General features: G+C 51.0%; 1 protein-coding gene across 1 annotated transcript in view; it reads left to right on the top strand.

Moving 5' to 3' along the window:
• The window catches only part of FLNC (filamin C), a 152,623-nt gene that overhangs the window by 76,800 nt on the left and 58,981 nt on the right, over window positions 1-16,842 (top strand). The window contains 5 exon segments of the mRNA XM_075598896.1: window positions 62-212; window positions 10,253-10,371; window positions 11,318-11,395; window positions 12,502-12,664; window positions 12,900-13,100. Coding sequence (XP_075455011.1) covers window positions 62-212; window positions 10,253-10,371; window positions 11,318-11,395; window positions 12,502-12,664; window positions 12,900-13,100 — 712 coding nt within the window.

The following is a 16,842-nucleotide window of genomic DNA, read 5'->3' as shown; positions in this document are numbered from 1 at the left end:
AGATCACATCAGGGGTTCCACGTGGATGGTCCTCACGTCCGGTCACATTTTCCCGCTGCAGGTCATCGCCCCAGAGGAGATTGTGGATCCCAACGTGGATGAGCATTCAGTCATGACCTACCTGTCCCAGTTCCCCAAGGCCAAGCTGAAGCCAGGAGCCCCCCTCCAATCCAAGCAGCTGCACCCCAAGAAAGCTATCGCTTACGGGCCAGGTATGGGCATGTGGTTCAGTGGTTGTCATGGCATTTTTGTTCTTTTCAGGGGGGGGGGGGGCACCTTTCTCCGGCAGCCGAGGAACGGACCTGAACTCAAGAGGAAGTCCAACCTCTTCCATTCACCGGGGGCCACGGAGTGTCGCTGTGATCACGTGGTGTCGCTGTGATCACGTGGTGTCGCTGTGACCACGTGGTGTCGCTGTGACCACGTGGTGTCGCTGTGACCACGTGGTGTCGCTGTGATCACGAGGTGTCGCTGTGATCACGTGGTGTCGCTGTGATCACGAGGTGTCGCTGTGATCACGTGGTGTCGCTGTGATCAGGATCACGTGGTGTCGCTGTGATCACGTGGTGTCGCTGTGACCACGTGGTGTCGCTGTGACCACGTGGTGTCGCTGTGATCAGGATCACGTGGTGTCGCTGTGATCAGGATCACGTGGTGTCGCTGTGATCAGGATCACGTGGTGTCGCTGTGATCAGGATCACGTGGTGTCGCTGTGATCAGGATCACGTGGTGTCGCTCCTGGAAGGGTTTATACTGTATATAATACATTGCCCAAAAAGCGTTCACGCCCGTATTTATTTATAAAGCTCCAGCATGTTTTTTCAGCGGGATACCACAATAGGTCAGGAAGTCGCTGGTCCCAGGAGCTTACAGTCTAAGCAGGGCGCAGGGGAAGAGGGTCCTGAGAGGGTCCGTGGAGAGACTGTGTGGTGAATGTATCACGGTTCTGCTTGCTGTGCTGGCAGTCCGGGGGTTACTGGGGGGCTGGGCAGTCCGGGGGTTACTGGGGAGCCGGGCAGTCCGGGGGTTACTGGGGAGCCGGGCAGCCCGGGGGTTACTGGGGAGCCGGGCAGCCCGGGGGTTACTGGGGAGCCGGGCAGTCCGGGGTTACTGGGAGGCCGGGCAGTCCGGGCGTTACTGGGGGGCCAGGCAGTCCGGGGGTTACTGGGGAGCCGGGCAGCCCGGGGGTTACTGGGGAGCCGGGCAGTCCGGGGTTACTGGGAGGCCGGGCAGCCCGGGGGTTACTGGGGGGCCGGGCAGTCCGGGGTTACTGGGAGGCCGGGCAGTCCGGGCGTTACTGGGGGGCCGGGCAGTCCGGGGGTTACTGGGGGGGCCGGGCAGTCCGGGCGTTACTGGGAGGCCGGGCAGTCCGGGGTTACTGGGAGGCCGGGCAGTCCGGGCGTTACTGGGGGGCCGGGCAGCCCCCGCAGACCCTTCTCTGCTGGCGTTCCCCGTGTAACACAATGTCTGGGTGAGATCATACTCCCAACCCGCTCGGCAGCTGCAGCACCGTGATCCCCAGCAGTCACCTCGCACGCTGCCTTTATTACTGAGGGCCAGCTACCCCTTCCTCAGTTACTACCCCTTCCTCAGTTACTACCCCTTCCTCCGTTACTACCCCTTCCTCAGTTACTACCCCTTCCTCAGTTACTACCCCTTCCTCAGTTACTACCCCTTCCTCAGTTACTACCCCTTCCTCAGTTACTACCCCTTCCTCAGTTACTACCCCTTCCTCAGTTACTACCCCTCCTCAGTTACTACCCCTTCCTCAGCTACTACCCCTTCCTCAGTTACTACCCCTCCTCAGTTACTACCCCTTCCTCAGGTACTACCCCTTCCTCAGTTACTACCCCTTCCTCAGCTACTACCCCTTCCTCAGCTACTACCCCTTCCTCAGTTACTACCCCTTCCTCAGCTACTACCCCTTCCTCAGTTACTACCCCTTCCTCAGTTACTACCCCTTCCTCAGCTACTACCCCTTCCTCAGTTACTACCCCTTCCTCAGTTACTACCCCTTCCTCAGCTACTACCCCTTCCTCAGTTACTACCCCTTCCTCAGTTACTACCCCTTCCTCAGTTACTACCCCTTCCTCAGTTACTACCCCTTCCTCCGTTACTACCCCTTCCTCAGTTACTACCCATTCCTCAGTTACTACCCCTTCCTCAGTTACTACCCCTTCCTCAGTTACTACCCCTTCCTCAGTTACTACCCCTTCCTCCGTTACTACCCCTTCCTCAGTTACTACCCCTTCCTCAGCTACTACCCCTTCCTCAGTTACTACCCCTTCCTCAGCTACTACCCCTTCCTCAGTTACTACCCCTTCCTCAGTTACTACCCCTTCCTCCGTTACTACCCCTTCCTCAGTTACTACCCATTCCTCAGTTACTACCCCTTCCTCAGTTACTACCCCTTCCTCAGTTACTACCCCTTCCTCAGTTACTACCCCTTCCTCCGTTACTACCCCTTCCTCAGTTACTACCCATTCCTCAGTTACTACCCCTTCCTCAGTTACTACCCCTCCTCAGTTACTACCCCTTCCTCAGCTACTACCCCTTCCTCAGTTACTACCCCTTCCTCAGTTACTACCCCTCCTCAGTTACTACCCCTTCCTCAGGTACTACCCCTTCCTCAGTTACTACCCCTTCCTCAGCTACTACCCCTTCCTCAGCTACTACCCCTTCCTCAGTTACTACCCCTTCCTCAGCTACTACCCCTTCCTCAGTTACTACCCCTTCCTCAGTTACTACCCCTTCCTCAGCTACTACCCCTTCCTCAGTTACTACCCCTTCCTCAGTTACTACCCCTTCCTCAGCTACTACCCCTTCCTCAGTTACTACCCCTTCCTCAGTTACTACCCCTTCCTCAGTTACTACCCCTTCCTCAGTTACTACCCCTTCCTCCGTTACTACCCCTTCCTCAGTTACTACCCATTCCTCAGTTACTACCCCTTCCTCAGTTACTACCCCTTCCTCAGTTACTACCCCTTCCTCAGTTACTACCCCTTCCTCCGTTACTACCCCTTCCTCAGTTACTACCCCTTCCTCAGCTACTACCCCTTCCTCAGTTACTACCCCTTCCTCAGCTACTACCCCTTCCTCAGTTACTACCCCTTCCTCAGTTACTACCCCTTCCTCCGTTACTACCCCTTCCTCAGTTACTACCCATTCCTCAGTTACTACCCCTTCCTCAGTTACTACCCCTTCCTCAGTTACTACCCCTTCCTCAGTTACTACCCCTTCCTCCGTTACTACCCCTTCCTCAGTTACTACCCATTCCTCAGTTACTACCCCTTCCTCAGTTACTACCCCTTCCTCAGTTACTACCCCTTCCTCAGTTACTACCCCTTCCTCAGTTACTACCCCTTCCTCCGTTACTACCCCTTCCTCAGTTACTACCCATTCCTCAGTTACTACCCCTTCCTCAGCTACTACCCCTTCCTCAGTTACTACCCCTTCCTCAGTTACTACCCATTCCTCAGTTACTACCCCTTCCTCAGTTACTACCCCTTCCTCAGTTACTACCCCTTCCTCAGTTACTACCCCTTCCTCAGTTACTACCCCTTCCTCAGTTACTACCCCTTCCTCAGTTACTACCCCTTCCTCAGTTACTACCCCTTCCTCAGTTACTACCCCTTCCTCAGTTACTACCCCTCCTCAGTTACTACCCCTTCCTCAGTTACTACCCCTTCCTCAGTTACTACCCCTCCTCAGTTACTACCCCTTCCTCAGGTACTACCTTCCTCAGTTAGTACCCCTTCCTCAGTTAGTACCCCTTCCTCAGTTAGTACCCCTTCCTCAGTTAGTACCCCTTCCTCAGTTACTACCCCTTCCTCAGTTACTACCCCTTCCTCAGTTAGTACCCCTTCCTCAGTTACTACCCCTTCCTCAGTTAATACCGCTTCCTCAGTTACTACCCCTTCCTCAGTTACTACCCCTTCCTCAGTTAGTACCCCTGCTTCAGTTAGTACCCTTCCTTTGTTACTACCCCTGCCTCTGTTACTACCCCTTCCTCAGTTACTACTCCTTCCTCAGTTAGTACCCCTTTCTCTGTTACTACCCCTTCCTCAGTTAGTACCCATTCCTCTGTTACTACCCCTTCCTCTGTTACTACCCTTTCCTCAGTTAGTACCCCTTCCTCAGTTACTACCCCTTCCTCAGTTAGTACCCCTTCCTCAGTTACTACCCCTCCTCAGTTACTACCCCTTCCTCAGTTACTACCCCTTCCTCAGTTACTACCCCTTCCTCCGTTACTACCCCTTCCTCAGTTACTACCCCTTCCTCAGTTACTACCCCTTCCTCAGTTACTACCCCTCCTCAGTTACTACCCCTTCCTCAGTTAGTACCCATTCCTCAGTTACTACCCCTTCCTCAGTTAGTACCCCTTCCTCAGTTACTACCCCTTCCTCAGTTACTACCCCTTCCTCAGTTACTACCCATTCCTCAGTTACTACCCATTCCTCAGTTACTACCCCTTCCTCAGTTACTACCCCTTCCTCAGTTACTACCCCTTCCTCAGTTACTACCCCTTCCTCAGTTACTACCCCTCCTCAGTTACTACCCCTTCCTCAGGTACTACCCCTTCCTCAGTTAGTACCCCTTCCTCAGTTACTACCCCTTCCTCAGTTACTACCCCTTCCTCAGTTACTACCCCTTCCTCAGTTAGTACCCCTTCCTCAGTTACTACCCCTTCCTCAGTTACTACCCCTTCCTCAGTTACTACCCCTTCCTCAGCTACTACCCCTTCCTCAGTTACTACCCCTTCCTCAGTTACTACCCCTTCCTCAGTTACTACCCCTTCCTCAGTTACTACCCCTTCCTCAGTTACTACCCCTTCCTCAGCTACTACCCCTTCCTCAGCTACTACCCCTTCCTCAGTTACTACCCCTTCCTCAGTTAGTACCCCTTCCTCAGTTACTACCCCTTCCTCAGTTACTACCCCTCCTCAGTTACTACCCCTTCCTCAGTTAGTACCCCTTCCTCAGTTACTACCCCTTCCTCCGTTACTACCCCTTCCTCAGTTACTACCCCTTCCTCAGTTACTACCCCTTCCTCAGTTACTACCCCTCCTCAGTTACTACCCCTTCCTCAGTTAGTACCCCTTCCTCAGTTACTACCCCTTCCTCAGTTAGTACCCCTTCCTCAGTTAGTACCCCTTCCTCAGTTACTACCCCTTCCTCAGTTACTACCCCTTCCTCAGTTACTACCCCTTCCTCAGTTACTACCCCTTCCTCAGTTACTACCCCTTCCTCAGTTACTACCCCTCCTCAGTTACTACCCCTTCCTCAGTTACTACCCCTTCCTCAGTTACTACCCCTCCTCAGTTACTACCCCTTCCTCAGTTACTACCCCTTCCTCAGGTACTACCCCTTCCTCAGTTACTACCCCTTCCTCAGCTACTACCCCTTCCTCAGCTACTACCCCTTCCTCAGTTACTACCCCTTCCTCAGCTACTACCCCTTCCTCAGTTACTACCCCTTCCTCAGTTACTACCCCTTCCTCAGCTACTACCCCTTCCTCAGTTACTACCCCTTCCTCAGTTACTACCCCTTCCTCAGCTACTACCCCTTCCTCAGTTACTACCCCTTCCTCAGTTACTACCCCTTCCTCAGTTACTACCCCTTCCTCAGTTACTACCCCTTCCTCCGTTACTACCCCTTCCTCAGTTACTACCCATTCCTCAGTTACTACCCCTTCCTCAGTTACTACCCCTTCCTCAGTTACTACCCCTTCCTCAGTTACTACCCCTTCCTCCGTTACTACCCCTTCCTCAGTTACTACCCCTTCCTCAGCTACTACCCCTTCCTCAGTTACTACCCCTTCCTCAGCTACTACCCCTTCCTCAGTTACTACCCCTTCCTCAGTTACTACCCCTTCCTCCGTTACTACCCCTTCCTCAGTTACTACCCATTCCTCAGTTACTACCCCTTCCTCAGTTACTACCCCTTCCTCAGTTACTACCCCTTCCTCAGTTACTACCCCTTCCTCCGTTACTACCCCTTCCTCAGTTACTACCCATTCCTCAGTTACTACCCCTTCCTCAGTTACTACCCCTTCCTCAGTTACTACCCCTTCCTCAGTTACTACCCCTTCCTCAGTTACTACCCCTTCCTCAGTTACTACCCCTTCCTCCGTTACTACCCCTTCCTCAGTTACTACCCATTCCTCAGTTACTACCCCTTCCTCAGCTACTACCCCTTCCTCAGTTACTACCCCTTCCTCAGTTACTACCCATTCCTCAGTTACTACCCCTTCCTCAGTTACTACCCCTTCCTCAGTTACTACCCCTTCCTCAGTTACTACCCCTTCCTCAGTTACTACCCCTTCCTCAGTTACTACCCCTTCCTCAGTTACTACCCCTTCCTCAGTTACTACCCCTTCCTCAGTTACTACCCCTTCCTCAGTTACTACCCCTCCTCAGTTACTACCCCTTCCTCAGTTACTACCCCTTCCTCAGTTACTACCCCTCCTCAGTTACTACCCCTTCCTCAGGTACTACCTTCCTCAGTTAGTACCCCTTCCTCAGTTAGTACCCCTTCCTCAGTTAGTACCCCTTCCTCAGTTAGTACCCCTTCCTCAGTTACTACCCCTTCCTCAGTTACTACCCCTTCCTCAGTTAGTACCCCTTCCTCAGTTACTACCCCTTCCTCAGTTAATACCGCTTCCTCAGTTACTACCCCTTCCTCAGTTACTACCCCTTCCTCAGTTAGTACCCCTGCTTCAGTTAGTACCCTTCCTTTGTTACTACCCCTGCCTCTGTTACTACCCCTTCCTCAGTTACTACTCCTTCCTCAGTTAGTACCCCTTTCTCTGTTACTACCCCTTCCTCAGTTAGTACCCATTCCTCTGTTACTACCCCTTCCTCTGTTACTACCCTTTCCTCAGTTAGTACCCCTTCCTCAGTTACTACCCCTTCCTCAGTTAGTACCCCTTCCTCAGTTACTACCCCTCCTCAGTTACTACCCCTTCCTCAGTTAGTACCCATTCCTCAGTTACTACCCCTTCCTCAGTTAGTACCCCTTCCTCAGTTAGTACCCCTTCCTCAGTTAGTACCCCTTCCTCAGTTAGTACCCCTTCCTCAGTTACTACCCCTTCCTCAGTTACTACCCCTTCCTCAGTTAGTACCCCTTCCTCAGTTACTACCCCTTCCTCAGTTAATACCGCTTCCTCAGTTACTACCCCTTCCTCAGTTACTACCCCTTCCTCAGTTAGTACCCCTGCTTCAGTTAGTACCCTTCCTTTGTTACTACCCCTGCCTCTGTTACTACCCCTTCCTCAGTTACTACTCCTTCCTCAGTTAGTACCCCTTTCTCTGTTACTACCCCTTCCTCAGTTAGTACCCATTCCTCTGTTACTACCCCTTCCTCTGTTACTACCCTTTCCTCAGTTAGTACCCCTTCCTCAGTTACTACCCCTTCCTCAGTTAGTACCCCTTCCTCAGTTACTACCCCTCCTCAGTTACTACCCCTTCCTCAGTTAGTACCCATTCCTCAGTTACTACCCCTTCCTCAGTTAGTACCCCTTCCTCAGTTACTACCCCTTCCTCAGTTACTACCCCTTCCTCAGTTACTACCCATTCCTCAGTTACTACCCATTCCTCAGTTACTACCCCTTCCTCAGTTACTACCCCTTCCTCAGTTACTACCCCTTCCTCAGTTACTACCCCTTCCTCAGTTACTACCCCTCCTCAGTTACTACCCCTTCCTCAGTTACTACCCCTTCCTCAGTTACTACCCCTTCCTCAGTTACTACCCCTCCTCAGTTACTACCCCTTCCTCAGGTACTACCCCTTCCTCAGTTAGTACCCCTTCCTCAGTTACTACCCCTTCCTCAGTTACTACCCCTTCCTCAGTTACTACCCCTTCCTCAGTTAGTACCCCTTCCTCAGTTACTACCCCTTCCTCAGTTACTACCCCTTCCTCAGTTACTACTCCTTCCTCAGTTAGTACCCCTTTCTCTGTTACTACCCCTTCCTCAGTTAGTACCCATTCCTCTGTTACTACCCCTTCCTCTGTTACTACCCTTTCCTCAGTTAGTACCCCTTCCTCAGTTACTACCCCTTCCTCAGTTAGTACCCCTTCCTCAGTTACTACCCCTCCTCAGTTACTACCCCTTCCTCAGTTACTACCCCTTCCTCAGTTACTACCCCTTCCTCCGTTACTACCCCTTCCTCAGTTACTACCCCTTCCTCAGTTACTACCCCTTCCTCAGTTACTACCCCTCCTCAGTTACTACCCCTTCCTCAGTTAGTACCCATTCCTCAGTTACTACCCCTTCCTCAGTTAGTACCCCTTCCTCAGTTACTACCCCTTCCTCAGTTACTACCCCTTCCTCAGTTACTACCCATTCCTCAGTTACTACCCATTCCTCAGTTACTACCCCTTCCTCAGTTACTACCCCTTCCTCAGTTACTACCCCTTCCTCAGTTACTACCCCTTCCTCAGTTACTACCCCTCCTCAGTTACTACCCCTTCCTCAGGTACTACCCCTTCCTCAGTTAGTACCCCTTCCTCAGTTACTACCCCTTCCTCAGTTACTACCCCTTCCTCAGTTACTACCCCTTCCTCAGTTAGTACCCCTTCCTCAGTTACTACCCCTTCCTCAGTTACTACCCCTTCCTCAGTTACTACCCCTTCCTCAGTTACTACCCCTTCCTCAGTTACTACCCCTTCCTCAGTTACTACCCCTTCCTCAGTTACTACCCCTTCCTCAGCTACTACCCCTTCCTCAGCTACTACCCCTTCCTCAGTTACTACCCCTTCCTCAGTTAGTACCCCTTCCTCAGTTACTACCCCTTCCTCAGTTACTACCCCTCCTCAGTTACTACCCCTTCCTCAGTTAGTACCCCTTCCTCAGTTACTACCCCTTCCTCCGTTACTACCCCTTCCTCAGTTACTACCCCTTCCTCAGTTACTACCCCTTCCTCAGTTACTACCCCTCCTCAGTTACTACCCCTTCCTCAGTTAGTACCCCTTCCTCAGTTACTACCCCTTCCTCAGTTAGTACCCCTTCCTCAGTTAGTACCCCTTCCTCAGTTACTACCCCTTCCTCAGTTACTACCCCTTCCTCAGTTACTACCCCTTCCTCAGTTACTACCCCTTCCTCAGTTACTACCCCTTCCTCAGTTACTACCCCTCCTCAGTTACTACCCCTTCCTCAGTTACTACCCCTCCTCAGTTACTACCCCTCCTCAGTTACTACCCCTTCCTCAGGTACTACCCCTTCCTCAGTTAGTACCCCTTCCTCAGTTAGTACCCCTTCCTCAGTTAGTACCCCTTCCTCAGTTACTACCCCTTCCTCAGTTACTACCCCTTCCTCAGTTACTACCCCTTCCTCAGTTAGTACCCCTTCCTCAGTTACTACCCCTTCCTCAGTTAGTACCGCTTCCTCAGTTACTACCCCTTCCTCAGTTAGTACCCCTGCTTCAGGTAGTACCCTTCCTTTGTTACTACCCCTGCCTCTGTTACTACCCCTTCCTCAGTTACTACTCCTTCCTCAGTTAGTACCCCTTCCTCAGTTACTACCCCTTCCTCAGTTACTACCCCTTCCTCAGTTATTACCCCTTCCTCAGTTAATACCCCTTCCTCAGTTAGTACCCCTTCCTTTGTTACTACCCCTGCCTCTGTTACTACCCCTGCCTCTGTTAGTACCCTTCCTCAGTTACTACCCTTCCTCAGTTAATACCCCTTCCTCAGTTAGTACCCCTTCCTCAGTTAGTACCCGTTCCTTTGTTACTACCCCTGCCTCTGTTACTACCCCTGCCTCTGTTAGTACCCTTCCTCAGTTACTACCCTTTCTCAGTTACTACCCCTTCCTCTGTTAGTACCCCTTCCTCAGTTACTACCCCTTCCTTTGGTAGTACCCCAGCCGCGTTCCTAACAATCTCCTAATCACTATATAGAGATGTCAGAATGATCCATTATACAGGGGGCTGGAATGTGGTTCCCTTGAGTTTCCCACACATATATCTCTGTATATATATTTATATACCGTACATGGAGAGTTCCTGAACATTGGTTGATTACCCAACTAATATCTGAATACGCTGGCAGTGGAAGGCATGGTTGAACATTTCCTTGTAGCTATAGATGCTTATACTGTTCAGCACGAGTGAAGGGGTTAATAGACATAGCTCAGCCCTGATTGGCTGTTTGATTTCCAGAATTTTGCACTCCTTTGCCCTTATTGGCTGCTGCCGCCCTTGCTTCCTAGTGTTCTCATTGGCTCCCTGCTGTCCCCTCCTTTGCTCCTCCAGGTATCGAGCCCCAGGGGAACATGGTGCTGAAACCCGCCTTTTTCACAGTGGAGACCATCCTCGCTGGCCTGGGGGAGGTGCTGGTGTTTGTGGAAGACCCCGAAGGACACAATGAGGAGGTGAGGTCACTGTAATGTCGCTGACCCTGCTCAGTAACTCCGTGATGCTGTTTAAGATGGGATGACTGGGATATCATCAATAATACTGCTCTTTAGGATGACATCACTGTGATGTCAACGTCAATACTGCTCTTAAGGATGACATCACTGTGATGTCAACAAGGCAGTGCTCAAAGATGCATTCCCATTAATCAGGTCGCTGTAAAAGAACACGTGCTTAATGTAACTTATCTATTTATTATAAATTGTCTCTATTTTCCCTTGTGACCCTGATGTGAAAACATTTACATTGTAGTTTAGCACAGGCTCAGTTCGTCACTTTATCAGCTGAGTTATCAGTGTATCGGTTGGGTCTTCGGTTGGGTCTCCGGTTGGGTCTTCGGTTGGGCCTTCGGTTGGGTCTTCGGTTGGGTCTCCGGTTGGGTCTCCGGTTGGGTCTTCGGTTGGGTCTTCGGTTGGGTCTTCGGTTGGGTCTCCGGTTGGGTCTCCGGTTTCGGTCTTTGGTTGGGTTTTCGGTTGGGTCTTCGGTTGGGTCTTCGGTTGGGTCTTCGGTTGGGTCTCCGGTTGGGTCTCCGGTTGGGTCTCCGGTTGGGTCTTCGGTTGGGTCTTCGGTTGGGTCTTCGGGTTGGGTCTCCGGTTGGGTCTTCGGTTGGGTCTCCGGTTGGGTCTCCGGTTGGGTCTCCGGTTGGGTCTTCGGTTGGGTCTTCGGTTGGGTCTCCGGTTGGGTCTCCGGTTTCGGTCTTCGGTTGGGTTTTCGGTTGGGTCTTCGGTTGGGTCTTCGGTTGGGTCTTCGGTTGGGTCTTCGGTTGGGTCTTCGGTTGGGTCTCCGGTTCGGTCTCCGGTTCGGTCTTCGGTTGGGTCTTCGGTTGGGTCTTCGGTTGGGTCTTCGGTTGGGTCTTCGGTTGGGTCTTCATGCTGCATTACTTGCTCTGTTTTTTCTCTGCAGGCAAAAGTGATTCCCAACAATGATAAGAACAGAACTTACTCAGTCAGCTACGTGCCGAAGGTTGCTGGGCTCCACAAGGTAAGGACATCAGCTCCTCTCCCAGTTATCCGTCACTGACGAGGATAAATCATCTAAGGCCGCAGGCCCCCCTATTATTATTATTATCATTTATTTATAACGTGCTAACATATTCCTTAGGGACTTTTCCTTATGATGTTAACCCTGTCCATGCTGGGTTGGTGGACAGGAGCAGTGAAGGTGAAACATATTGGGGACACTCTCAGGGTGTCACCTTTGCTGTGACTCAGGTGTTGTGTCTAAGTGGAAGTGAGCACAGCTGAGTAGCAAACAGACCCCCACAGCAGAGATGCACTCCCTCCCCCCACCCCACCCACGGGTGTTGGCGATATCCAGGTCTTTGATGAATGTCTCTGTGGGATTCTGTTCTCGCACGTTCTGATAAATTCGACTATCACAAAGTGATCATATTCATCCGAAGCAAGCTTTGTTTTTTCCTGCTCGGGCTCCCTGGGGCAACAGGGAGTGGATACAATGGCTGCTACTTACTTCCTATGTTTGAAGGGATAGAAGGATATGTTATTAGTGTACAATTTACATGCATTACAAGATTCTCTTCCTCCTCTGTCAGGCTCTTTACTCCTCCTATAGTTCTGCTCTCATATCTCGCTATATACCTGCTCGCCTTCTCTGCTCTACTCAAGGCTGTCTTCTCTATATCCGACATGTCTCTACTCGTCTGTCTTGCCAGAAATCTCTCTCTCATACTGCCCCCTATCTCTGGAACTGTTCCCCTCGCTATCCATCAATGTCTCTGCTCTCCTCAGCTGTGAGACTTCCTGATACGTCTCCTTCACAATGACCCACTACACACGCACAATATTTACTTTCATGTGTCATGCAGTTATCCTTATTGTATTATTCCTCCCTGTATTGTCTTGTATAATCTATCTGTACAGCGCTGTGTACAGGGTTGGCGCTATATAAATAATATACAGCCTCTCTCTAACATTTCCAGTGACATAAATGCATCACATATACAATATGGCTGCCCCCTGGATCCTGTCTTTGGCGTGACAATCTTTTACCGATACCCTAATCTGCTTTTGTGGTTCATTGTTGGTTTAAAGTCTGACCTTTGCTGACCTGTGACCTTTGCCCTGTAGGTCACTGTGCTTTTCGCTGGTCAGAACATCAACAAAAGCCCATTTAACGTAAATGTCGCCATGGCGCTGGGAGACGCCAACAAAGTAACAGCGCGGGGACCCGGACTGGAGCCGGTCGGGAACATCGCCAACAAACCAACCTACTTTGATATATACACGGCAGGTAAAGGATGTTCCAGTCACTGCAGTCACCACCACAAGACGAGATATACAGGGCTGGTCCATAGGTCCTCTCTTTGTGTGTCACCCGGCGGTCCGAGACAAATGTGTCACTTTGTCACCTGGTAATGGGACGCCTTGGCCAATAGGTTCCTTCTGTTTGTGTCACAGTGTCACCTAGTGGTCAGATGGACAAACTCCATAAGCCATGGATGAATTCTTCTGTCTGTGTGTTCCAGGAGCCGGCTCTGGAGATGTTGGAGTGATCATCGTTGATCCCCAGAACCGTCAGGACACTGTGGAAGTGGTTCTAGAAGACAAAGGGGACAGTATCTACCGTTGCACCTACCGGCCCAACATGGAGGGGCCCCACAAGGTCTTCATAACCTTCGCTGGGGCACAGATCCCCAAGTGTCCTTACACCGTCAACATCTCAGAAGGTGAGGTCCTCCCTGTGTCCACCCGTCCCCGTATCCTAATCCCCATGTATCTTCTGTACTCCATCTGTAATACCCAGAGCTCTCTACCTCCTGTGTTCCAGGCGTGTGGTCCTCTTCCCCACGATGTTGTATCTGAGCTCTCGTCATGTTTCCTCTTCTTTGTACTGTTTCTGTCTCTCACTTCCATGTGCTTTCTTGCTCTGTTGCTTTCTCGCTCGGTTTTCCCCTCGCTAGATTTATTTTCTTGTTATCTCTCTATGTTTTTCTGTATCTTTGGATCTTTTTTCTACCTTTCTCTCAGTCTCTGAGATGTCTTCCTTCCTTCCTTCCTTCCTTCCTTCCATCCTTCCTTCCTTCCTTCCATCATTCCTTCCTTCCATCCTTCCTTCCTTCCTTCCTTCCTTCGCTCCTTCACCACTTCATACCCGTTTCCTTCTTCCTCGGTCTTTGATATCTCTCTCTCTCTCTCTTTCTCCCCTTGAGAGAGAGCTTTGAGTTTGTGGGAGAGGAAGTCGCTGGGTGTCTGTCTCCCCTTTAGATCTCTGCTCCTGAATACTTCCCTGCTCCTCCTCACTCAGCCTGGCCACCTCCTCACTCAGCCTGGCCACCTCCTCACTCAGCCTGGCCACCTCCTCACTCAGCCTGGCCACCTCCTCACTCAGCCTGGCCACCTCCTCACTCAGCCTGGCCACCTCCTCACTCAGCCTGGCCACCTCCTCACTCAGCCTGGCCACCTCCTCACTCAGCCTTGCCACCTCCTCACTCAGCCTGGCCACCTCCTCACTCAGCCTGGCCACCTCCTCACTCAGCCTGGCCACCTCCTCACTCAGCCTGGCCACCTCCTCACTCAGCCTTGCCACCTCCTCACTCAGCCTGGCCACCTCCTCACTCAGCCTGGCCACCTCCTCACTCAGCCTGGCCACCTCCTCACTCAGCCTGGCCACCTCCTCACTCAGCCTGGCCACCTCCTCACTCAGCCTGGCCACCTCCTCACTCAGCCTGGCCAAGTTAACGTGAAAGGAACCGAAGCCTCTGAATCGGACACTTTACTCAGTGGTGATTCCGTAGGGAGGAGACCCCACTTCCCAAGACCCCCTTCCACTAATCTTCTACCTCTTTTCATGTCGGGGAAAGGCATTAACACAGGGGCTTCTGAACTCCAGTCCTCAAGACCCCCCAACAAATCAGGTGGCTCAGTCCCTGCTTCAGCACAGGTGGCTCAGTCCCTGCTTCAGCACAGGTGGCTCAATCAGTGGCTCCATTTTTGAATGAGCCACTGATTGAGCCACCTGTGCTGAAGCTGGGATATCCATAAAACCTGACCTGTTGGGGCTGTTGCGGATTGGAGTAAGAACCCCTGCGGTAACATATAGCAGTGCTGGTACTTACATGCTTAATAAGTGCTGAAAGTGCAGCACAGTGATCGTGTAAGTGAATCCAGGTCAATTCCCAGGGTCACCTTTTCGTGACCTTGGGCAAGGTCACTTTACCCCTCTGTGCCTCCAAAATTCATACATCCTCCTCCTCCTCATCATCATCATCATCATCATCATCATCATCATCATCATCATCTTATAAGAAACCGCAATGAATATAAAGTATTATATCTAAGGAAAATAGGAACTGAAATATTATTAGTAATAGAACATGTTTTTCAAGTAACATTTCACACAAAGTCTGACAGCTGTGCGCTAAATGCAACATTCATGTTATTATTGGCCTGTAAGGCGCCAACATATTCCATAGCGTAGTACAAGTGGGGATGCGAGTCCCCTAACATCATATACATATATCACCGAGGTCTGTACACATGAGCTGACTATCTATATACAGTGTATACTCCGTCACTGCATGTCACACCTCCAGCCCGCGTGTCCCTAACACCATATACATATATCACCGAGGTCTGTACACATGAGCTGACTATCTATATACAGTGTATACTCCGTCACTGCATGTCACACCTCCAGCCCGCGTGTCCCTAACATCATATACATATATCGCCGAGGTCTGTACACATGAGCTGACTATCTATATACAGTGTATACTCCGTCACTGCATGTCACACCTCCAGCCCGCGTGTCCCTAACACCATATACATATATCACCGAGGTCTGTACACATGAGCTGACTATCTATACAGTGTATACTCCGTCACTGCATGTCACACCTCCAGCCCGCGTGTCCCCTAACATCATATACATATATCACCGAGGTCTGCACACATGAGCTGACTATCTATACAGTGTATACTCCGTCACTGCATGTCACACCTCCAGCCCGCGTGTCCCTAACATCATATACATATATCCCCGAGGTCTGTACACATGAGCTGACTATCTATATACAGTGTATACTCCGTCACTGCATGTCACACCTCCAGCCCGCGTGTCCCCTAACATCATATACATATATCACCGAGGTCTGTGCACATGAGCTGACTATCTCTACAGTGTATACTCCGTCACTGCATGTCACACCTCCAGCCCGCGTGTTCCTAACACCATATACATATATCGCCGAGGTCTGTACACATGAGCTGACTATCTATATACAGTGTATACTCCGTCACTGCATGTCACACCTCCAGCCCGCGTGTCCCTAACATCATATACATATATCACCGAGGTCTGTACACATGAGCTGACTATCTATACAGTGTATACTCCGTCACTGCATGTCACACCTCCAGCCCGCGTGTCCCTAACACCATATACATATATCCCCGAGGTCTGTACACATGAGCTGACTATCTATACAGTGTTTACTCCGTCACTGCATGTCACACCTCCAGCCCGCGTGTCCCTAACACCATATACATATATCACCGAGGTCTGTACACACGAGCTGACTATCTATACAGTGTATACTCCGTCACTGCATGTCACACCTCCAGCCCGCGTGTCCCCTAACATCATATACATATATCACCGAGGTCTGTACACATGAGCTGACTATCTATACAGTGTATACTCCGTCACTGCATGTCACACCTCCAGCCCGCGTGTCCCTAACATCATATACATATATCACCGAGGTCTGTACACATGAGCTGACTATCTATATACAGTGTATACTCCGTCACTGCATGTCACACCTCCAGCCCGCGTGTCCCTAACACCATATACATATATCCCCGAGGTCTGTACACATGAGCTGACTATCTATACAGTGTATACTCCGTCACTGCATGTCACACCTCCAGCCCGCGTGTCCCTAACACCATATACATATATCACCGAGGTCTGTACACATGAGCTGACTATCTATACAGTGTATACTCCGTCACTGCATGTCACACCTCCAGCCCGCGTGTCCCTAACATCATATACATATATCACCGAGGTCTGTACACATGAGCTGACTATCTATATACAGTGTATACTCCGTCACTGCATGTCACACCTCCAGCCCGCGTGTCCCTAACACCATATACATATATCCCCGAGGTCTGTACACATGAGCTGACTATCTATACAGTGTATACTCCGTCACTGCATGTCACACCTCCAGCCCGCGTGTCCCTAACACCATATACATATATCACCGAGGTCTGTACACATGAGCTGACTATCTATACAGTGTATACTCCGTCACTGCATGTCACACCTCCAGCCCGCGTGTCCCTAACATCATATACATATATCACCGAGGTCTGTACACATGAGCTGACTATCTATATACAGTGTATACTCCGTCACTGCATGTCACACCTCCAGCCCGCGTGTCCCTAACACCATAT

The sequence above is a fragment of the Ascaphus truei genome, chromosome 5 (genome assembly GCF_040206685.1).
Source record: "Ascaphus truei isolate aAscTru1 chromosome 5, aAscTru1.hap1, whole genome shotgun sequence".
Lineage (NCBI taxonomy): Eukaryota > Metazoa > Chordata > Amphibia > Anura > Ascaphidae > Ascaphus > Ascaphus truei.
The sequence above is the reverse complement of the archived record's forward strand: the minus strand, read 5'-3'. Positions and strand labels throughout refer to the sequence as shown.